The following is a 25258-nucleotide window of genomic DNA, read 5'->3' as shown; positions in this document are numbered from 1 at the left end:
GTGTCCCTGCAGCTGGACCAATTTTGGTTCAAATCCGTTAAGTTGTTAAGTTAGCCCACTTGCACCTCAACGGTTTTCATGTCTGCCATTTTGGATGGGAGTGGATAACATCATCACAAAACATGCCTATGTGTCCCTACAACTGTACCCAATTTGGTTCATATTGGTCCAGGCGTTGCCAAGTTAATGGTGGGGGGACACAGAAACACGGACAGAATGCCGGGTGAGCTAAAAATGATGTAAGACATTCAAAAGTGTTGTTATCCACGAGCACTAATTATTAGAGATCTCCAGTACATTTTTCCAATCTCAGGCTCAGAAAATAATGTTAAGGTTTTGTAATATATTATGCCTCAAATGAGTTGTGCTTTTTAACCCCTATTGCCAGAAGCAGTGTTTTGGGGTGACGCAGAAAGGCACTCCTCTGCATGATATAGTAAATAGGCTAACAGCCTTCAATGAACCTTTCACCCCATGCAGCTCAAGCTGCTTCACATGAACCGGTCATTAGTTCAGGCAGAGTTTGGCAACATGCCTCCAGGTTAAAGGTTCAAAAGGCACTAAAATGATGTTGCAGACTTCTCCTTTATGGAGGTAAGCCTACTAGTAGACCCATCCAAAGGAAATTGTCATGGGTGAGATACTCCCCATTCAAGAGATACCACTTGGAATGCTTAGTAAAATGAGCAAACATGGCTATTTCCCCTCTCGTTAGTTTAATGACGGTGAAAATAAGGAAGAAGATGCATCTTTGCACCTGGGATATTTTTGTTTCGAGAGGTCAGGCAAACATAAAGCCATTCTCTCCATACACATGAACATTTATATAGGTCACACTTGACGTTGTCCAAAAGGACACAACTGCACTGATCTACGCTACTTTGACAGTGAATACTTTTGTTTTGTTCCCTCCCGGGAACAATGACCACTAGACTGACTCACTATATGCCTCAGGACACGCCTTACAGTATATATGTCCTACACGAGCCACATGGTTTGGGATCTATTCAAAAATGAACTCTGCAGTGGCTGCCCCTCATCCCTCTTCCCTTTTTCACCCCGCTCTCTGCTTCTGAGGAAGCACCAGATCACCCTTTGTGCAATGTACATGCCTGGGAAGGATAGCTAATATGAACACCTCCAGCCATCTCTCAGAGTCTCCTCGCCTCTTTTCCTGTCTCCTTCCCCGCTCTCTAGGCATTTTTTTATTATCAAAAACCTATAATTAGAATCTCCTTTGGAAACAGTTGCCAAATTTACTTTACCCCCCATGTTTTGCCCATTTTTGGCAATTTTCTGTGCCCTTCGGAACCTAACCCCTGCAATCCCATTCACTTAATGCCTCAGTATTCACGGTTTGGGTATCTGCAGCAGTAGCTCAGAACAGAACCCACACAAACACAGAGGTCCTACTGTATGGAAACTTGCCAGACAAGTTTCCATATCACCGTCTTCTGTCCTTTGAATTGTATCACAAGTTTTTACAAGACACAATTGAATTGTTTTTTGTATTCTGCTGACCTCCACAATGGTAACACCAACCCATATTATGCATATTCCAGTTTTAAGGCCTATTTCCATGAAAAAGGAATATGAATGCAATGGCATCAATGACTATAACAGTCAACTAATACATACTGTACATGTTTAAGACCACATCTGTTTGTTTGAAATTGAAAAATGCTCAAGCACCAGCTATTTCTGGTGCCTATATTCTCATTTTATATGCTCTATTAATCATATTCACAGGCTTTAAAAACTGTTAGACAACAGTGGGCTCTAGGATCACTTGTGAACATAGCCACAGGCCTCCTTAGGATATAAGCTCACAATACTGACAAGGACTTGTTTGAAGCATTACAAATTAAGATTGTATCCAGCTGAACAATGATTCTTCTCAAGGGACTGCAGACTCTGGTCATGTCTGTCAGAGGCAAGCATCTTCAGAGTTCACTTGGGCAGCTTCAGCCAGACACCAAGCATAAATAAAAGAGACAGTCCAATTGAAACTTATTTATAGATCCAACAGAGAAGACAAAACCACCTGCATCATAAAAATTAATGATGAACCATAGTGCTGATGCACCATCTGAGCCCAGCCAAATGCATACGAACTTCACAACCATTTAGAGGTACTTACAACAAGGGAAAAAAGGCACAAGGAAGTGACAATTTGTCAGCACTGAGATGACAAACAGATGGCCTTTTTCATACATGCCATGACACAATTAACAATTTGAGCAACTGGGAGAATAATCTACTCCTGCTAATGGAGAGAAAGTGTAAGGAAGTTCTTGAACTCAACAGTAGGGATATGTGAATCTATTCTGGTACAAATCAATTTGTACCTGAATCTAGCTGATTCGGGTGATTTGGAGAAGGAACAAATCGCCCCTGTAGTCCATTGGCTAGATTTGGGTCCAAATCAAATCGTGCCAGATTCGATTCGGATCAATTTGAGATTCGGAGTCCTCCTATAAATTTCCCCAGATTCCCAGCTGCTGCCTCCTCCTCCTCCTCCTCCTCCTTCAAAATCTATGCTCTCACCCTTGTAGAAGTGGAGTTATGGAACAAATGTGTGGCCACTATTTTTCAGAGTGTTCGGATTCTTTGTTGTCTAATAACTTTTCCTCATAACGAATCCCTAGGGGGATTCATTATACACCTTCATTTCTTCAGTCCATTTTGACTGTCTTTTCATCAGTGCCAACTGTCAACTGCCATGTGCCAACTACACCCCCCCTCCCACGCCCAAGGCAATGGGGTACTACTCAGTTTATGTTCTAGGGATTTTTCAAGTGTTTAGACTCTTTGGTGTCTAATAAACTTTCCTCATAATGAATCCCTATGAGGATTCATTACACACCAAAGAATCTAAACACCTCAAAAAATCCTAAAATAAAAACTGAATATCCAGTGACTTGGGGGTTGGGGGATAGTTGGCACATGGGATGCCACTAATTCCCCACTCCCACTCGCAAAGCAGTGGGGTCAAAATGAACAGAAGAAACAAAGGTGTGCAATGAACATGCCAATGAATCTAAAGACTTCAAGAATTCCTAAAAAAAACCCAAAACTGTGTGTGTGTGTAGTTGACACATGACAGTTGTCCAATGTCCTATGCTGTCCAATGACAGTCAAAATGAACAGAAGAAATGAAGGTGTATAATGAATCGTCATAGGGAGCCATTATGAAGAAAGTTATTAGACACCAAAGAATCTAAACACTTTAGTCTTCCTAAAGAATAAACTGAGTATCTCACCGCCTTACTGGTGGGGGTGTGTGTAGTTGGCACATGGCAGTTGACAGCTGGCACTATCCAATGACAGTCAAACTAAACTGAAGAAATGAAGGTTTGCAATGAATCCTCCTAGGGATTCATTATGAGGAAAAGTTATTATACGCCAAAGAATCCAAACACTTGAAAAATAGTGACAGCACATTTTGCTCCATAACTTCACTTCTACAAGGGCTAGAGCTTAGGGTTGTTGTTGTTTTAAAATTGAAGCTTGGGATCCCTGTTAGGATTAGGATAGGGCAGCTTTGAATCTCCATTATTTCCTATGGCAGAAATATACAAAATCAGTAAAAACTAAAAAAAAAATCTCATTAAAAATCAACTAAGTGCCCCACCGCCTTGAACTTTGGGTTGTACGTGGCACCCATAGGCCTGACCCACCACCCAAATTTGGTGACCCTAGAACCTTTAAAAGTGATCCAAATCAATCCAAATCCAAATCAAATCAAATCCAAATTGAATCTGGGGTGATTCAGAGGGGCAGATTTGGACACAAAACAAATCAGGGGTGATTCAATTCAGGCACAAATTAAATTTAAAAAATTGATTCATGCACATCCCTACTCAACAGAAGTAATGCACAGAGATCTGGATCTCCATAACACATTTATGATTATGCCCTTCCATTACTAATAATCACAATCCTATAAACACTTTATGTTTACACTTAGGATCATGCCATATCAATACAAAGAAAATTGAAATGGACATTTCATAGGAAAGAAGAAGCTGAAATACATTATGGAAAGTTGCACCATTGAGTCGGTATCGACTCCTGGAGACCACAGATCCAGGTGGTTTTCTTTGGAAGAATACCGGAGGGGTTTACCATTGCCATCTCTCATGCAGTATGAGAGGATGCCTTTCAGCATCTTCCTTATTGCTGCTGCCCGATATAGGAGTTTCCCATAGTCCTGGAAACATACCAGTGGTGATTCAAACCAGCAACCTCTTGCTCCCTAGGCAAGTTACTTCCCCGCTGTGCCATTAGGTGGCAGGACAGTACACTCACTACACCTAATGCAATTGTACAGCACAATCCTATGCATATTTCACAATCCACCAGGAGCCCCTGGTGGCGCAGTGGTAAAACTGCCGCCCTGTAACCAGAAGGTTACAAGTTCAATCCTGACCAGGGGCTCAAGGTTGACTCAGCCTTCCATCCTTCCGAGGTTGGTAAAATGAGTACCCAGAAATGTTGGGGGCAATATGCTAAATCATTGTAAACCGCTTAGAGAGCTCCGGCTATAGAGCGGTATATAAATGTAAGTGCTATTGCTATTGCTATATTTACTAAGTTCTCTTGAGTTAAATGGTGCTTACTCTCAAGTATAGGTGCATAGGACTGAGATTTAGTACCATAAGAATCTAAAAAAGATATCAACCCCAAATATCCAGAGTTTCATGGATGATTTTTTTTAAAAAGCACAATCTATGATAAGAATATTAGCACTGCTAATTGAACAACACAGCATAGCTGATACATATGTGTCAGGGGAACCAAATTAAACACAAAAAAGGGCAGATCTATACTAAATTAAGTAAAGGATGAAAAGTATCTCTTGCTTCACTATTCTGAATGTCAATCATAAGCTGCATATCTTCTGGTTCTATCAGCAGTGTTCTTTATAAAATAGATAGGATATATTTGAAATACATTATTAGCTGTATGAATTTTTGATATAGCCTACAAGGCAGAATCAGGGCCGAAGCAGAAGCACACACAATTTGTGCTATAGAGCTACACTCCCAACTGGAAGCACCTTTTATTTTTGTCAAATGCAGCAATGTGGAGAGAGAACAACCCCTACTGGCACTGTGGTATGCAAGGAATGGTAAATTCACTCCCCCCACCATGCCATTTTCCTACTATTCTCCTGAAATATTCTGCTGAACCAGCAATTTGCCCCTAAAGGGGTGATTTCCTCAGATTGCCAGTTCAGGGTGACTTTCTGAGGTGAAAACATTGTAGAAGGAATGAGTGTGAACCTCCCTCTCCCTGCGCATCCTGATACCAACTGGGTGCTTCCAGTTGATACATGTGTTTGTGTCACATCTAGTTTGTCTTAACTAAGGTAATTGATATAGGTTCAGGACGTGGAGGCACAAATTCAAAGAACATGTGATTCCCTTCTGTTGTGCAGATGGATGATTACAGTGACTTTTCATGCCAGTTCTTATTTTCTTGTAGAATATCCTAAAATGTCTTGTTCTATTGAATAAGCATAGAGCAGGCCTGCACAACATAAGGCCCAGGGTCCCGATCCTGCCTGCAGGGACTTTTTTTTTTGGCCCCCAGGTAGGAATATCCTGGAGCAACAGCAGGAGCCATTAATAGCCCTTGGCCTTTTCTGCTGATGAGTGGCGGCAGCTCAAGCAGTTGGCTGCTTGAGGCCAGATGTCCCTGATCCATGGACTGGACCTTACTGATATCATCCCTTTACCCCAGACTCCTGCCCTCTGCCCTCTCACTTAATTTTTTTTAAAAATAATTAAAATGCTGAAAATTGTCTTCAGCCCTGTGCAGCAAGTTATGGTTGGTTCTGACCCACTGGGACATCTGAGCTGTGCACCCCTGGCATAGAGGCCAGCTGGTCTAGTGACTGCTTTGATATGTTTTACCTCTTATGGTTTTATTGGGAACCCATCATTGTCCTGTTGTGGATCCACTAAAAGAGGTTGTAAGCCTAGCACACTCCCCCCCCCCCACACCCCGCCGCCATAGATTATACCACAAAAAACATTTTGGAAAGTTACAGTATTGTGGTGCACATGAAGATGAAACAAGAATTTCTACACATAACATAATTATAATATGTATTAGGTGATCCTGTGAGAATTTTTAAAAGATATCAAAGAGCAGGTTAAAACTCTTCGGAAGCATCCACATTTTATCACAGAATTAGTCCCAATAGGCTCAACATAGTTAATCTCCCTGGTTAACCAGAAGGTCCAGGTTACCTTTTAGTCAGAAAAGGCAAAGAAGGATGAGTGATTGATGTATTTTTAAACCAAGAAGATTAACCATTTGAGTTGTGGAGGAAAAGATAAGGAGGAAAACAGTGAAATTATTTCTATTGTTTATATGATAACGTAGCTTAATTTGTTAACAATCATTACCTGAGCTACTCACTGTTGAATCCATTGTGGAACTGACACAAGTTAATTACTTTATCCCTCACCATGACTCTAAGATACAAAAAAGGCTTTGCTGTATTGGACGTAATGACTTTTCAGCTATGGTAAATTGAAGTGCAACCTTTTGACAGTAATTAACTTGTGTCACCATTATAGTGACAGGAGGTAAAGAGTTATACATATAGAAAAGATTGGTTCCTGGGGGTGGGAACTATGAAATGAAGACTTTATCTTTTCAAAAAGATACTTGGATGAAGTCTGTGGGAAACCAGCTGAGTATATTACCAAATCACGAATCTTGCTTGCTTCTCTGACTGACCTTGCCACAGAATGATTGCTAGTAACCAAGGACCAAAGGGATTACCTATAAACCTTGGCATAATGGAAGGTAATTATTTTATAAAGAGATTGCATTTGCCATATTCACAGATAAACTATTATCATAATACAATGATCTCTCATAGAACAAAAAAGGATATTAGATTGTAAAATAATCAACATAATAATAAAACTTCATTTAAGAACCACAAATGCTAAAAGTTGGGATAAATTATTATTATTTTACTGACCAGCCCTGTCAGCAACTAACTAATTAAATAAATACATAATTTTTAAAAAATGGGAGATAAGATATGCCATTCCTTAAGGGTATTCACAAGACTGGAGGCAGGGCAAGCGGGGGCTGGGGAGAGGCCTCCCAAAACTGATCTTCCCCCCAGATGATCATTGAATGTTGGTGGGAGTGCGGACTGTGTTCCCACATGATCCATGCTGCTCCTGGCAGTGTGGATCTCCGGAGACCGGAACAATGTATCCTGGCCTTCGGGAATCCCATAATGCACCGTGTGACATGTGTGGTGATTGGGGGATTACTCCAGGAGATGGGTGCTCTAGGTGCCCATCTCTGTTTCCGCTCAAGCTACAAGCAGCTTGAATGTTCACATGTACCCTGGCGCTGGGGTTAAGGATATGCTTGAGCCCTTAACCTTGGCTGAAGGCCAGAGTAAAAAGCAGGGTTTGGTGGGAGGGTAGCACTGGGAGTGGCCTTGCTCCTGACACTGCATGCGACCAGACTAGCCCAGGCTAAGGTGTCCTAGCCCGAGCTAGGCTACGTGTGGGAATAGCCTTCTTGTTTTTAATAAAGATGTACATTACTGTGCATCACTGCTATGAAAGGCACATCCTTACCCACATTCTTTTGGAGCACATGGCCAGAAAGTCTCAAAGATAATTTATAATGGGAATCCTGAGATCACGTATTGTTAGAAAGGAAACTGGTGTTTCTTTGAAATTAGCCATTGTTCTAAAAACTTCTTTAGCACTGGGTTCTTAAACCAATTTGATGACATCAATTTTTTGTTCATGTTCCCTGAAACAGCTTTTATTAATTAAAATGCATAATAATGCATTAATAATAGCATTTTTAAAGCCAAAGTATGCAGACATTAAATAAAAGCATCACTGAGCACCCGATAAGTCATTTAGACAATGATTCTTCCCCATTCACAGCACCACAATTAAGTGAAGAGTTCTCCATGTTGGATTGGAGCCTGGCCACCAACATAACCTAACTAATTCTCTGTAATAAACATCTGTTTTATATTAATCAAGATAATGGTCTATCTAGGTCAGTATTCTCAGATTTGATTGACAGCAGATTTTTTTCTACATCTTGCTTCTTCAGGGACATAGTCAGCTTGGTGTAGAGGACAGTGTATGGAATAGAGGGCACCATGGAACAAAGTCTCTTGGAACGACTCAGTTCCATTGGATGACCTTGAAAGGATCACTGACTTTTAGCCCATGTAGGGTTGAGTGGACAAACATAAACACATACTAGAGGATGGTAAAACATACTGGAAACACTCACAAGCTAACATTCCACCACTGAATTACTGCTGTTCAACAGAGGCGAGGTTTTCCCATTTGCTTATCATAAATTCAATATGTCTGACAATCGTCATCATGTAGAGGACAGAGGCGTAACTATAGGGGGGGCAGGGGGGGCACATGCCCCGGGCACCATCTTTTCTGGTCATGTGGGGTGCGCCGCCATTTTTTAAAAAATTTGTTTTTGTTAATACAAATGTTTCCTGCTCAGTGCAGCAGCGCTGCAGCAGTCAAGAGAGCGCGTCGGCACCCCCTCCCCCACGAGCGGTCCCTTCCGCGCTGCCCGCGCCCCCCCCCATTGCTTTGCTGGCACCTGGCGGCCAGTCAGTGGCCTGGCTTGGCGGCGGCGGCGGGCGCTTGTGAGGAAAAACCTAAGTATAATGTAGTATGTGGGGGGGCGCCATTTCAGTGCTTGCCCCGGGTGCCGTTTTCCCTAGTTACGCCTCTGGTAGAGGAGCAACATGGGTATATTCTATGGTTGCCAACATTACGCTGGCTGAAATCGGGACAGGGATTCGAGGGGTTTGGGGGCATGGCCTCCTAGGGTCGAGGCTTCTCTCTCTTTCTCCAAACCTTTAAAGACACAGGATGGGCAACAAGAGCTCTCCCACACCTCCCAAACTCGGGAAATGGCTGCTCCAAGGCAGGGCTGGCTGGGTCGGGTGTACTGACAGGCAGCGAAAAGATTTAAGAAAAGCACTCCATCTCTCAAGCACTCACCGTAGTGCCCCTGACTACTGACTGACTGCAGGAGCCAGGAGAGGGAGTCGGAGAGAGGGTGGGCAAAGACTCCCTTCCTCCAAATATCTGTAAACGGGTGATTTCACACGTCTGCACACGCAGAAGCCTAAAATTGTCCGTCTGCCTCATTTGGAGGAAGGCAGGGCCCAGGTAGGGAGTCTTTTGCCCGCCCTCTCTCCAACTCCCTCCTCTGGCTCCTGCAGTAACTGCCTGTCAGCGCACCTGCCCCAACTAGCCCTGTCCTGGAGCAGCCATTCCCAGAGTATGGGAGGTGCCAGGAGAGCTCTTACCACCCGTCCTGCTCCACCACTGCTCAGCAGTGGCTTTAAAAGTTTTTTTAAAAGTTGAAAAAATTTAATGGCCAAGAAGCAAGAGAAATTGTGTCCTGAACATGACAAGCATTTCCCTGCTGGAAGTCAGGACATCCCGCACAGTGCAGAACAGTTGGCAACCCTAACATCTCATCCACCTGGTGAAGCATCCTGCTGCCATATAAATTTGGGGGGAGGCTTGTTCAGATTAATCACCCCTTGACACACAAATTAAATACTACTTTTAAGCAGCAATAGAACTTAGTTTGGCCCTTGTGCTTTGCAGTTTAAATATGTGATGTGCCAATAGCAATCGGGAACAAATTTGGTTATATATGTCTCACATCTTGTGATTATATAGTAACAGGATGGTGTCCCAGTTGGAAGGAAAGATGTGTATGCCAAAGATCCTCCCCTTAAGTGATTTAGAAGAGCTGCCAGTTGTATCACCTGAATTAGCCTAGCAAGCACATCCTGTATTTCATCTGCAAACCACAAGGGACAAGTTAAGTTCTGTGAGCATCGACTGGAGAAGATAACACTATCCTATTTTCCATACTGAAGTAAACAGTAGATTACAGTTACATGGAACTAATACAAAGCAATATCTTATGATAATTTTTTTAATGTTCATTTTCTACACTCACTCAATCACCCATCCTACTGGTCACTTCCAGGAATACGTTATAAGACAGACAGACAGATAGATTTAGCTTTATTTAAGTGAGCTCAACCTATGGCAAATATAATAAAAAATGTATTGCAGTGGAAATGCCCGCCTCCCCTATAATTTGGGACATATTTAGAAGCTGAATTGTATTAATAGCTCCTATTTTCCAAACATGAAATAAGGTATCTCTTCTGAAAGGCTCAGTTTTCTATCTGAAAATGAGGTTTCGGATTAATTAGCAGAGGGAAATTCTGCATTAGAAAATTCTTTTGTCCTTGATTTTTCATAGTGTTTATCATGATATTTTCTCCTGATACTAAAGCTGATAGTGTGGCATGATTAATAGATACATTCTGATTACAATTTTTAACAAATGGCAACCAAATTGCTTCTGAAAAAACTGGAAGTATATGAATCTGTTTGGTTTTTGTCCATCTGCTCCTAGTCATTCTGCATATAACTGATTCAGATTGCTTTTTTAAAAGGTATTCTGAAAAAATGTAATGATAACACACAGGGCTATTAATCGGAAACAGCAAAGGACAAGAGGATGAGTAACTGACCCATTTTTAAAGTAAGAATTATGCTTTGAGTTGGACACTGCTATGTAATAGGTATAAAAGGGAAGGAGAGAGTGAGGCTGTTCTCATGAGCAGCCAAGCCCAGGCTTAGGCTGTCCATGAGAACCGCCAGGAGACATGCAGATCCAGTTGGTGCCACAGCCCTGCACTTAGCCTGAGTTAATAGAGCGAGCACACCCTTACCCCAGACTTTGGGATCACGTGTCAGTGCAAGCTGCTTGCAGCCTGTGCTGACATAGAGATGAGCGCCTAGAGTGCCAGTCTCCCAGGGAAATTTTTCAATGCACCACACTTGTTGCACGGTGCATTGTAGGATTCCCCTCACCTCTGGAGCAGTGCATGGGTCACTGCTGTGGTGATCGTTTGCACAATGGTGTGGCACAGCTGGAGCCAATCCAACTCATCTGCAGGGAAGGTAGGTTTAATCCTGCCATCCCCCCAGCTCACTCAATCATGTGAAAGGCACCTGTAATTCTTTATTGTACAGATCACTGATTAGTACCCTGAAAGATGCTGGTATGGTGTCTAGATTTCTGAACTCAGGTTTGTGGATTCAAAAACTCAATGAAGTCAAAAACTGTTCTATATGGGTTTGGGAGCTCCCAATTTTCAGTTGTATAGAAGCAAGGTATAATTAGCTTGTGGAATTATGTGCCACAAGATATGGTGCCAGCCAACAACCTGGATGGCTTTATGAGGGGTTTGTATAACTTCATGGAGGAGAGGTCTATCAATGGCTACTAGCTGGAGGGCTAAAGGGCACTTCCAGCCTCAAAGGCAGGATGCCTCTGAGTACCAGTTGCAGGGGAGTAACAGCAGGGGAGAGGGCATGCCTGTGGCTTCCAGCAGCATCTGGTGGGCCACTGTGCGAAACAGGATGCTGGACTAGATGGGCCTTGGACCTGATCCAGCAGGGCTGTTCTTCATATGTTCTTATGTAAGGTAGGAGGAAAACGAGGAAAACATTTCCTCCTACCTTGCTTCTACACAATCACTTTTACCCAGGTTTTCCTCTTATCTTGCTTCCACACAACCAAAGGTTAGTAGCACACACAGCTCCCAAACCCAGGTAAAATACAGTTTTTGATTCTGTGCATGACCTCACTGTCTTTTTCACCATCTTGCTTTGATGCAGGATCCCTACATATTCTGATGAATTAGACCTATATTGACTTTTCTTCTGTTTTGTATTACTGAAGTTTCCAATAAGAAAAGCTCTGATCATTGTAATCCCAAGAGATACTAACTAGCTGATTCTCCCTGACTCTTCCCCCGCCTTCAGCCCCATTTCCTTCCTCCCCTGCCCCAGTTCGTTCCCACCCACGCCGTTTGTTTGTCCTCTCGGTGGCCAGGCTTCTCTTCCCTGACCGCCGCCGCTTCTCCACCCCACCACTTCCAAAACTCCTCAGCAGTTTGCCACCCACCTGGCCACCTTCCAATTTATCCCGCCTTTCCAGTCCCTTCCCCCTTCCCACTCAGCTGCCTGACACCAACTCCTCCCGCGGGCCTCCTCCTCAGACTTTCACGGCTTTGCCCACCAGATGGCTGCCTCTTCACCACCCGCCCAAACTCAGGAACTGTCGCAAGGGTGCCACCCCTCTCGCGAGAGTTCCGCCACGTATCCCGATGCATCCCCACCAGCCCATCTAGGAGAAATAAGTATATAGATGATGCTATATTTATATAAGTATGTATACCCTGTCCTTCTTGCCTAAAAAGGAAAGAAGGTTCACCACTCATTAAAAATACAATAAAGCAAAAGGATATCTTTATATGGATCAACATAGCTATAGGGATCTTCTGATCAGTTTCAGATTTTGTATCTGTGGGGATGATACACAAGAACATTATCCCCATTATTTGTTGATTGCCCTATTTACAAGCAGCTAAGGCACTGATAGCTAGGAAAGCTTCTTGCCAATACTAACTTTTGGTCAAATCTCATCAACAGAAAACTGAATTTCTATTAGCCAGCATCCCTAGATCTGAAACTGAAAAGTTTAACTTCACTTTTTTTTGCAGCAAAGCCTGTACACCAAAGTCTGTACTGGCCCTATCCACCCCTAGCACAGTACCTCCAGTGACTGTTGCTGGTGTCTATCTCACATTTCTTTTTAGATTGTGAGCCCTTTGGGGACACGGATCCATCTTATCTATCTATCTATCTATCTATCTATCTATCTATCTATCTATCTATCTATTTATTTATTGTTTCTCTATATAAACTGCTTTGGAAACATTTGTTGAAAAGCGGTATATAGATAGTGGTTATTGCTGCTGCTGTTGTTGCTGCTGCTGTTGTTCCCCCGTTTGCATTCATTGTACTGTTTTAATGCTCACTGAATGTATTACTTGAGTGTGGAAAAGGACAGCATAAATAAAATATTATCTATTACAGAAAAGTATGGTTTGTGGGGAAAGGTGACAAAACCAGAAGAGGTAGAAGTGGGCGAGCAAGATTTTGAACGCTGTGGGAGGAAAATGAGTGTCTCTTTATCTCTCTGACAACTCAATTAAGCTATGCGACTCTGAGGTGAAAACTATCCCAAGCCAGCTGGAACCATTGCTTTATTTGGCATCCATGCCTGCTATATATTTGGGCTCAGAAAAAAAAGATGTCCTCCAGGTCAAAGTGATTAGTAACTTCAAGATATTGTTTTATTTTTCTGAAGCATTTTTGTTTATCTCTTTTCTTGAGAAAAATCTGCCGTTTCTCAGTAAAAGATCCATTGTAATATTGCATCCCATTAGATTCTCCTCATGGGTTCTGTCGGTTAAATTTGATAGCTGGAAGATGCTGCTATGGGTTGCAGGTGTGCATTTTTAAAAATTACCTAGTTGCTTTCATCCCTAAAGTTCTATAAGCCGTTCTGTTTCTCATTGGCATTCTCAGAAGGGAGCCCAAGAGTCTCAGTCAACTAAGCTCTTATTAGTACACCACTCTGCGCCTTAGCTGAATCAGATGGATGGTGGAGAACAGATTAGATTGTGAAGTTTGTGCTTACACAGAATGTGGCTTTGTGGATAGCAAGATTAAATTTCGACAGTTGCTGAGCTGTGGCTATTTAATAAAAACAAAATGACCAAAATATGCAACACTGTGCTGTGTTGCATTAGTGCAAGGATATTGTGCTAGCTAGTTCCACTAAATCCAGAGCATGCATTCCAGATTAGAATTGTACCTCTGCAAGAGGATGTGCTTGCACAACAGAGTGCACAAACTGTGGCATGCTTCCAGCTGTGAAACCTCTTCCTCAATCCATTTATGTTGCAGGGCTAGCCACTAACATTGTTGCACAGGTGCAATGCTCGCACAAGTGGATTGAGAGCACAAGAGATTGTGCAATGCTGAGCACAATTCTATCAGACAGATTTGTGGAGATGCATAAAATTGTGAAACAAAAGGCATGTTTTGTGAAGCCCTCCCCCCACCTGTCTGCCTGGTAGGTTATGTGAATGGCCCCAATACCAGGCAAAACACAAGGAAAGAAAGATCTCTGCCCAAATCTGAAGGGCAGCCAGTTCCTAGAATCACAGTGGAAACTGGGCTCATGAGAAAGTAAAAGTGATTTTAGGTGGTAGCGAAAGCCATAGCCAATACCTAAGCTGACAAGCTAACCTATACAACGGAGAAAGCAGATAGGTAGAAAACTCAGAGGCGCTTCACAAGACATGCGCGAAGCACCTGGCGGGTTCTGCAGGAAGAGCGGTCTTAGCCCACTCTCCCCGCAGACAAGTAGCCGCTCATAAGTGGGCAGCCAGATTGGCTGCCCACACAGCTGCCGGCTCCGTAATGGAGCTGGCGAGGGCTGTCGGGATCGGGAGCTGTGCGGCACCCTGAAGTTCCAGGATGCCCCACGCAAGGGCGCAGGGCATCCTGGAGAGACCCCCGAGCCCAGGAGGCTGGCTGCAGCCTCCTGGTCGGGGGTCTACTTGTGTATTGCCATGTGCTGTGATGGCACATGAACAAAGGAATGAGGTTAACGGAGTGCTGGCTCCATTAACCTCATTTAAGGGAAGGGTGTTCTAGGCAGGCTAGCCGCCTTGGGAGTACCAGGCTCACCCAGTGGTTCCCACGATTGACGGAAAGCCAGCTAAGCTCGTAGGTATAGCCTCTCAGTCTTTGTCAGAAAAATGGCACTGGAGGTTTATAGTGCAAGATGTCACATCACTAATTTGAACAGAATGTTGAGTCAGCAGATCTGAGGCTGATACAGTATATGTCTAGAGTTCCTCAGCCAACGGTTTTAGTAGCAAGCAACCAAGAGTTTTTGAGAATTAGCCTTGAGTATCAAAAGCAATCTCTTTTAATTCAGCAGCCTGTCAGATAGCAAGGACCCAAATATTGATTGTCAAGGCCTGGGTTTGAGACCTATAGCATCTTATGATTGCAAAGCATCTCTAACTGTATACTTTTCTCTCCAAACTCCCCCTCCCTGTAAGATTGGTGCCATTTCTAAGACTAATGCAGAAACTATACTGAGATCACGGTGTTGAAATAGAAGAAGCATAATAGATAAGACTTTTCTTATGATTTCTAAACATTTAATGTAAAGTACAAGTCTTCACATCTTTACATTCCAAGGTGTACTATTACCTTGCCAGCAAGCACCAACACTTAGTTGCATTGCTATGTGTGATGGATGAATAGGCCAGTCATTAGTTACAAGGTAAGGTTCATAGGTTGTGCCATCCATATACAAGGTAACTACTGGAAATTCAACGTTGACGACATAGTAGTGCCATTCTTTATCGCAAATCTAAACAACAAAAGAAAAGGAGAGAAAATATATTTAGTACCTATCTTTAGAGACATCAATCATTTTGAGTTTTGGAGCACCAACAAAAGAATAATAGCAGTTTTGTACTGTGGGTTGAAGAAAAGTAATATTGATTTTGTTATGTGTTTTTATAAATACAGCTGTTTCAATTTACCTCAATGTTCTTTTCCATGTCAAATTTTCCAAGCAACTGAGAAACTATGATATAACTTTTATATTCGTCTATCACACACACAGTTGCAAAATTCTGTTCTGCAATTCAAGTCTGTCACACTTTGCTCGCTAATGGTTAGATCCAATGTGTAGTTATGTTATTAATATGGCTATGCTTACAATTTTATATTGTTTTAGGTGTTGTGTTATTGGTCAAAGAACATAATAAAGACTGACTGACTGTCTTTAAAATATTTAAAATGCAGGGCATTTAAAAGAGGACAAGAGAAACAGACTTCCATCCCTTGAACTTAATCCTTGTAGTAATTATTTTTCTCTTGGGGCAGAAATACCAATTTTATTATATTTTAGAAATATAAAGCAGCACCTGGGACAAACAACTAAAAGTCCTCCATCATTAGAAAACAGCTATGACACTTCTTCTCTGTTAAGGAATAACAATGCCTAGATTTTATGTCAAAAAGACTAGGCATTTTTATACTAAAGATTAGCATTGCATAACATTAGGGTTGTGCGTTTTGTATTTTTTCTGTTCCGATTTGTACCAAATCCGAATCAACCCCATTTTGTATTTTGTCCAAAATTAAGCCTTGCGAATCACCCGTTTTGTTTTGTGTCCGAATTAATTCAGATTTAAAAATGGGTCACATGGTCAAAAGAGTGGGCGGGGGTATAGTGTCCAATGAGTGGAAGCAACCACAAAAATTTCAAAGAAATTGGGCAAACGGCTGCTTTTTGGTGAATTTCTGAAGTCTGCGTGTCTTTCAGATTTTCCTCATAGGATGTAATGGAGGTTTCAGGAAAAGTACAGCTTCATGAAGGGGCGGGGTGGAGTGTGGTTGGTGGTAGTGATGTAAATTTGGTTTGGATACCTATCTTATCAAGAAAGAGCCAATGCCCTATTCAATTCATGTTTACACAGGCAATGAGTCACATTCCTTGTGTGGTAACATTGATTCAGTTTCTATTTCCTTGTTTCTTCCTGTTGTGTCAGCAAGTTAACATAGCTACTGCCTGGTCCTGAGTTCATTATTATTATTATTTCTTGTTTACATACTCAGACAGGTGTTATTGACTGGTTTGTTTTATCCAGACATCGAGTCCTTCACAAGGACCTGGGATGACTGAATTTTATCATCAATACTGTTGGTTATTATAGATATCGTCGCAAAATATAAGCTGTTCCCAGTAAAGTTGCTTTTTGTAATTGGCTGATGGTGATTTCTGTGGCCCCTATGGTGTTGAGGTGCTCTTCAAGTTGTTTTGGAATTGCACCTAGGGCACCAGTTACCACTGGGATTATTTTGGTCTTCTTCTGCCACAGCCTTTCAATTTCAATTCTAGATCTTTGTATTTTGTTATTTTTTTCTATTTCTTTTTCTTCTATTCTGCTATCCCCTGGTATTGCTATGTCAATTATTTTGACTTGCTTTTCTTTCTTCTCAACTGCAGTTATATCTGGTGTATTGTGTGGCAGATGTTTGTCTGTATGTAGTCAGAAGTCCCATCATATTTTTACATCTTCATTTTCTACCACTTTTTCAATTTGATAGTTCCACCAGTTCTTGGCTACAGGAAGCTTGTATTTTTTTGCAGATGTTCCAGTGTATCATCCCTGCTACCTTGTCATGCCTTTGTTTGTAGTCAGTCTGTGCGATCTTCTTACAACAGCTGATTAGGTGGTCCACTGTTTCATCTGCTTCTTTACAAAGGTGGCACTTGCTGTTCATTGTTGACTTTTCTACTTTTGCTTTTATTGCATTTGTTCTTAGTGCCTGTTCTTGTGCAGCCAGTATTAAACCCTCTGTTTCTTTCAAGTTGCCATTCTTAAGCCATTGCCAGGTCTTGGTGATGTCTGATTTTCCACTTATATTGTGCAAATATTGACCATGCAGGGGCTTATTTTTCCATTTTTCTGCTCGGTTCTTGACTTGTTCTTTCTTGTAGGCCTGCTTTCTTTCATTGGTGTTAAATAGTTTCACGTTATTGACCATTGGAAGTGCATCTTCTTCACTGTCCTTTATATATTCTTCGAGGCCTCTTTTCTCCTCCTCTACTGTTTGATGGACTTGCAGCATTCCTCTTCCAGCTGAGCTGTGAGGGAGGTATAGCCTATCTACATCACTGCGGGGGTGCAGAGCATGATTGATGGTCATGATTTCCAGATGGGTAGTTGTGAGAGTCTAGGTAGCAGCAAAAATAACACGGGATCTTTGGGCACCTTAAAGAATAACAGATTTATTATAGCTTAGACTTTCATAGGCCTACAGTCCATTTTATCAGGTGCATGGGGAAAACTACCTCATTGACTCAGTCCACTTCATCATGAAACTTAGTGCTTCATGCATCTGATGAAGTGGACTGTAGTCCATGAAAGCATAATAAATAAATAAATAAATAAATAAATAAATAAATAAATAAATAAATAAATACTGTTAGTCTTTAAGATGCCACAGAACATTATTCTTTTTCACAGTATAAGGTGTCAGTATACATTATGGGCATGTATGGTGGGAAGAAGCAATAGAGGGATTTGAGGTTCTAGCTTCAGGATATTTGTGTCTTGCATCTTGTGCAGTGTTTGTTGGAGCATGCCCATCTAATTTAGTCCTTCTATGTATTTTTAATTAAGCCAATTCCTTGAACCGTTCTAAAGTATATAATCAGTATTCTGATTATTACATAGATATGCAAAGCTTGTTTTTAATATGATGAAAGAAGTTTCACTAAATACAAGAGCAGCTGTTAAGTTCTGTTAGAACACTGAGAAAATGGAGCAAATAGTGTGGGGACATTTGTTTGAAACCAACTCTTGAAGATAAGACTCATTGTGAGCAAACCTTGGATTTTCTCTCCCAAAGAAGACAGCAAGCAAGGAAATATATGAATAAATAAATCAACAAGAAAGAAAGGACAAGCTAAGTTTGTTAGGGCTTGTCTTTACTAGAGTTTGATTTCTGACTGGCTGGGATTTGCTTTTGGCAGGGCAGGCTCAGTTTCAGTTTGCCTAGAGAGACAGTGGGTGGGCATTAGCTCCAGGGAAGTCACACAGCTGTGGGAAGGGCCACATTTCTGAAGTGCATCAGTTTGAAATCAGCTCTTGAAGACAAGACTCAGACCAGGGGAGCTTTGCTCCCATAAACTTGACTAACAGAAGTTTGCAAACAGATATCAAAGGTCATGACCTGGCCATGCAAATGGCCAGGACACATGTGCGGTGGCCCCCAAAATGGCCACTGTGACTACACAGAGGGCCAAAATGTGATCCAATTCAGCTTATATGTGAGTAGATCACTGCCAAGGAAGTCCAACACAGATATGTTTGACTTCAGAAGAGGAAATTTCTCAAAAATGAGGGGAGGGGGTTGGTTAAAAGAAAGCTGAAAGGGAAATTCAGGAGGGTCAAATCACTCCAGAAAGCATGGAACTTATTCAAAACCACAATACTAGAAGCTCAGTTCAAGCAGCGTCAGGGAAGCTATAAAAGGGAAGAAGACTTCCTTCAGGAAATGGAAGTCCTGACCAAATGAAGAGATGAGGAAGTACCATAAATTCTGGCAAAGAAATGCAAGGAAACAATAACTGCCCTGAGACCTTGGGTTGGGGCAGTATAAAAATGCGCTAAATAAATAAATAAGTGGTGCAAAAAAGAGAGTCGGAGGAGCATACAGCTAGAAGTGTCAAGGGGAATAACAAAAACTTCTTTAAATATATCAAAAGTAGAAAACCTTCTAGGGAGGTGGTTGGTCCCTTAGATGATGATGGTGTCAAAGGGATTATTATAGAGGATAAGGAGATTGCAGAGAAGCTGAATTAGTTCTTTGCATCTGTCTTTTGCATCTAAACTCTGCACTCTACTCTGTAACTGGAGTGGGCAACTTCTTTTCTTTTTGGTGCTTTGCTAAATAATTACAAATCCCAACAGGATTTATGGGCCCAGCAGCCAAAGAGTCTGCAGCAGAGATTTTCTTTTAAAGCTCAACTGAGTGAATTAATAAGACAGCATGGACCCAGAGGTGAGCAGCACTGCCTTCTCCAAACTGAATAGGATGAATTATGACCAATGGGTCATGAAGATGATGGGGCTCCTAACGCCAAAAGGGCTTAATAGAATCCTCACATAGAAGAGACCAGAAGAAGGTGTGGGCCCCCAGGCAGAGTGGGATACACAGAATAAAAGAGCATTTGGATTAATTCTCCTAAATGTGAGTGATGACTTGTTGATGCATTTTCATGATTCCACAGTTGCCTCCAAGGCTTGGGAGATACTTACAAAACAAATTGAGGAAATATCTCCCAATGCAGCTGTTATTTTAATTCAAAGGATTTGCAAAATACAGCTGCAGCCTGTAGGAAAGAGGGGATCTCTCAGCCCATATCAGAAAATGATGGTAATTCAAAGATTACTTAAACAGCGTAGATCTGCTCTGAGTGATCAAATGTTAATTGGAATGACTCTGCAATCTTTGCCAGAAAGCTATAATCTCATCAAGCTGGCTTTGGGGGTTTCTAAACATGAACTGAAACTGGAAAATGTTGTTGCATGTTTGTACAATTTTGACATTAAAAACAGCGGAGATTCTCTAAAACATAGTCTGTAAAACTGCTTTCTCCAGTGAACAGAAAGGTTGGTTTCCATTGCAATAAAATAGAACGTTTTCAAGCTAATTGCCCAAAGCTGAGAGGTGCCAAAGGTGGAAGGAATTTCAAATGTGGGAATCCTGGCAGCCATAGTTATGGAGGTGACTCACAGCCCGATAGACCAAGGGACAGGCAGCGTGATCACTCTGAGGAAGAAAACACACAGAGAGAAAATAGCCATAGGGCCAAGAGTTTCAATGTGAGTAATACAAGTGAGAAAGATGACTTTATTATTGATTCAGGCACTACCCTGAATTCTCCAGAATAGTTTGTTGACTTAACCATTACAAAAATTACAAAATATTGAATTACAAAAGCTCAGTTCTTACTGCTAATGGGAGCACAATTTTTTTGGCGAGGAGAGCAACCGCTGAACTATATTGCAGACAATTTGATGAAAAGATTGAAAGAATTTTAATTACAAATGCTCTTTTTGTTCCTGATATGGAGTGTAACTTAATCTCTGTGGGACATGGAGCCAATAAATGTTACAGAATGACTTTTGAGGGCAAAGTATGCTACATCACCAAAGATGATGACCTAATTATGACAGCCTATATGCGTAGAGATGGTCTTTTAAAATTGGACTGTGTAACTGAGCAGGCAAAGCTTGCAGCTTCATACAGTCACAAGAATTGCATCACCCTATAGCATAAAGGGCTGGTGCACAGACAAATACATTTGATAAATGGACTTGGGGGAAATGGACTGATTAAGGATTTTAATGTGATGTCATGCAACGAAACTGCCACAAGATGTCAGTGACCCTTACTTCATAAAGGGGTGAGATCTGGCATCTCTGGAAAGTCACAGAAAGAATCACAAGATTCTTTGGAATTCATTCATTCTGATATCTCTGGTCCACTTGAGCACAGTATGGGAGGAAATCGCTAAATACTCACATATATTTATTTTAATTGTATTTAACATATTTTTATACCACCCAAAACTTACATCTCTGGGTGGTTTACAACAAGATAAAAACAAAGGTAAAACATTAGTTAAAAACAAAAGAAGAACTTTAAAATACAACAATTTAAAAAATTTTAAAACAATATTCTAAAAACAACATTAAAACAATCAAAACAATATCAGTTAAAAGTCTGGGTGAACAGAAGTGTCTTTAAAGATTTTTTTCAAATTGTCAGATTTATCGATAACCTGAGTGTGGATTCTATGATAGCAAATGAGATTTTCAATGAGACACCATGAATCCACTCTCATTTGCTATTTTAGTCCACACTCAGAACACCTCAGAAACAACAGAACCCTGTACCGCATGGGTTAGCAACCCATGGGGGTGGTAGGCACCCTATGTGCACTACACCACCACTCGCTCTGGGCCACCCCATCACCCCCCAAGTGCAGTAATGGGGCTGCTGAAACCTCCATTATACCTTTTGAGGAAAAACCTTAAAGACACGTAAACTTCAACAATACACCAAAAAGCAGCCTTTTGCCCAATCACTCTGCAATTGGGGTGGTATCCTCAACCCATTAGGTACTACCACCCCACCCCACTCTTCTGCCCCTTATCCCACGTTATGCCCCAAATCTGCCCCAAAGGCACTAAAAATTCAACAATTCACCAAAAATCAGCCCTCTGCCCAATCCCTCTGCAATTGGGGTGGTAGCATCCACCCATTAGGAACTACCACCCCACCCCACTCTTTTGGCCCTGGGACCTGAAATTGGAGTAGACATCACATCAGACCTTTTTGCATTGAAGTCAATGGGAGGCAAAAAGGCGGGAAATTCAAATAGACGTCATTGCTCAAAATGGAGGGGGAAGAAGAAGGCATTTATTGGCCACAAAATGAAGGGCCAAAACAACAGATAATTCAGAGCTGAAATGGGGGTGTTTCATTTCGGCTCTGAAAAATTTCGGGGCGCTGGGAGGGTGATCGTTCTGTACCCGAAATGTTTCGCACATCCCTACTTAGGACATCTTAGACCTTACTCTCTAATGGATGCTTGCTGATGAGAGCTTCATTTCTGGAAGTGTGCCTCAGCAAAAATAAACTGAACAGTACTATTTGTTTAGCAGTAAGTGATCTTTATCAGTAAGTGATCTTAAAAGAAAGAAAGAAAGAAAGAAAGAAAGAAAGAAAGAAAGAAAGAGAAAGACTGCTGCTCTAGCTGACAAAATACCAGTCAAGCAACTATCATTGAATCACCAGAAGCCTCTCAAGTGACTAATGAATGAGGCAGAAAAAGTTCACTGCGTTGGTCACTTCCCCCTCGGGGATATATTTCTAGCAGCAAAGGGGGCTTTGGGAGGGAGTCAGGGGTGTAACTATAATAGGGCAAGGGGAGACAGTTTTCTCGGGGCCCACTACCTTGGGGGCCCCCCAGAGCAAGTCACATGACTGACTCCCCCAGCCATGTACCTGAGGAAACCCAGGGGCTTCCTTCAGTTGTATTCATCCTCTGAAACTGATGAGAGTGTTAAGGAGCTACCAGAACAGCATGTCTTCCCCTAGTACCATGAAATGACTTGCATCATCCACAATTTACAAAACCTTTAAAAAAATAATTTATGATGTTCTATTGTGGCTGGCGCGCGCGCACACACACACACACACACACACACACTTACTTTACTATGCTTTTTGTTACCACTATTCAGCCTCATTTAAGATTTCTTTACTTCATGAGCTGAGCTTCAGTGAGGGGGGGCATTTTAAAATCTTGTCTCTGGGCCCACTCCAACCTTGCTACGCCCCTGGAGGGAGTGGAGGGAAACAAAAATTACTTCCCCTTCCACCCACAGTGGGCTGTGGGGTGAGGCTTCAGCTCAGTGAGACTCTTGCTGCTCTGCAGTGCTACAATCCTTATAATGCTGCCGAAGATGTGGGAAATTTGACAATTTGTGGACTGGACTCTAATCCTGCATTTGCCATAACACGACATTGCAGATCTTTGAAACATGCTCCCCAACTCTGCTATGGATCAATATGTCCCACAAGTTTGATAGGGATCAGACCCCTTTCAAAACCAACCCTTTCAAGCTTTGAAAGTGCCTGGAGTGGCAGGGAAGAGAGAAGGTTGCTAATATTGTTGTTAAGAGAATTGCCTGGTCGGGGGCTCCCAGCAGCAACCCTACATGTGATTTGGAACAATAGGCTTGTAGTCTCAATTTTGATTAGCTGAACTTGCAGGCTCATGGGCTCACCATTGGCCTACATGGGCTAACTCCTAGGAATAAGTAAGTCACTTAGCAGCAGAGGCGTAACTATAGGGGGGGCAGGGGGGGCACATGCCCCGGGCGCCATCTTTTCTGGTTATGTGGGGGGCGCTGCCATGACTAAATTTTTTTTAAATTTTTGTTAATACAAATGTTTCCTGCTCAGTGCTGCAGCAGTGCTGCAGCAGTCAAGGGAGCGCGTCGGTGCCCCCTTCCCCACGAGCGGTCCCTTCCGCGCCGCTTGCGCCCCCCGCATTGCTTTGCTGGTGCCTGGCGGCCAGTCAGTGGCGTGGCTTGGCAGTGGCGGCGGGCGCTTGTGAGAAAAAACCTAAGTATAATGTAGTATGTGGGGGGGCGGCGGTGGCACGCGGTGGGGGGGCGCCATTTCAGTGCTTGCCCCGGGTGCCGATTTCCCTAGTTACGCCTCTGCTTAGCAGGTAGCATGGGAAGGTAACAAAAGGTCAAGCCTAACATGCAACTGAAAGGAAGAACTACTCCCCATGCTCCCTCTCTGTTCATGCACAGAAGAGGTTGCTGAGTAGACCCGAGTTAAGGAGAATCTATTTCTCTAGAAGGAGTAGCCAAAACGCTTCTCAGTGTTGGCACAAAAGATTAGGCTTCTAAGCTAATTATCTTCACAGGAAGAACAGATAAGATTGCAACAGGCTCACCTCTCTAACATATGTGTTAATGGCATAAACCATGGGAAACACACTAATTATGTTAAAGACATACAGAGACTATTTACATGATTGTAGAAAATTGGGCTAGCCTCCGCTAGCCCAATTTTCTACAACCATGAGAACCACTGGGCTCAGCTGTGATCCCGGTGGTTCTTAGGTGGGTCACCCACTTAAGTAGCCCGGTGCTTAAACCGGGTTTGCGGAGCAAGTGCTCCACAAAGCCAGTTTAAGCAATCGTGAGTTGTTGTGACGCGGCACCGCACCACAGCAACTCACAAGGAGACCCCCAGAGGGGAGGCTAAAAGCCGCCTCCTGGCTCGGGGGTCTCTCTCCAGTATGCCCTGCGCACTCGCGCAGGGCATACTGGAGCTTCTGGGGGCCATGTGGCCTCCGAACTCCCCAGCCACAGCCAGCTCTGTGACGGAGCTGGCAGTTGTGTGGGCGGCCGCTGTGGCCACCCAGAGCAGACTGGCTGGTCTGCGAGGAGAGAGGGCTAAGCCCGTTCTCCCCGCTCACCCTCCCCAGGTGGGTCTCTTTGATCGTGAAACCCTCCTCACAGTATATTTATCTTCTACCCAGAAGGTCTTCCTGACATGAGATAAACTCTGAGTCTGCCTATTCAGTGTTTTTACATACAGGTTGTCTATATCCTTTCACCCACACCCACCCGGAATTGAAGAGGAAAAAATGTGGTGTTGTTTTTTTGTCAACCATGGATGTCACCCCCATCACCAACAAGGTGTGGTCAGCATTTGCCCCAAGGCAGACCTCTGCCTATTTGTATCATAGACACCATCAAGCAGTGTGTGTCTTCTCTAGATTCAGCTGTTGCGTATACGTGTGTCTGGGCATCAGCTATTCCATCTGGCTGTGCCCATCCCACTTTTAACTTCCAAGTCAGCCCTGCCTCCAGGCCCAACCCATGCAGCACACCTGGCTGCATCAGAGAGCTGATCTCCTGGGATCAGACCACACTTAGACTCTAACTGTCTTCTGGACTCTCGAGTGGCATACAGGTCCCCACTCTCACACCTCGTTTTCCTGCTTCTTCCCAGAGAGGTCCCTCAGCACCCACTGAACAACAAGTGTCTGACACACCATCATAAAGGATCCAGGTGTACTAATGAACCTCTGCTCCAAATGCTTTTGCTCCCTTCCTTGC

At 42.7% G+C, this 25258-nt stretch overlaps 1 protein-coding gene across 2 annotated transcripts in view; it reads right to left on the bottom strand.

Moving 5' to 3' along the window:
* Window positions 1–25258, bottom strand: part of CLSTN2 (calsyntenin 2) — a 650159-nt gene that overhangs the window by 44170 nt on the left and 580731 nt on the right. For both annotated transcript variants that reach the window (XM_053308474.1, XM_053308475.1), the window contains one exon: window positions 15228–15390. In XM_053308474.1, coding sequence (XP_053164449.1) covers window positions 15228–15390 — 163 coding nt within the window. The remainder of the gene's footprint in view (window positions 1–15227; window positions 15391–25258) is intronic.

The sequence above is a fragment of the Hemicordylus capensis genome, chromosome 3, assembly GCF_027244095.1.
Source record: "Hemicordylus capensis ecotype Gifberg chromosome 3, rHemCap1.1.pri, whole genome shotgun sequence".
NCBI lineage: Eukaryota > Metazoa > Chordata > Lepidosauria > Squamata > Cordylidae > Hemicordylus > Hemicordylus capensis.
Note: the sequence above shows the minus strand (reverse complement) of the source record. Positions and strands in the feature narration are given on the sequence as shown.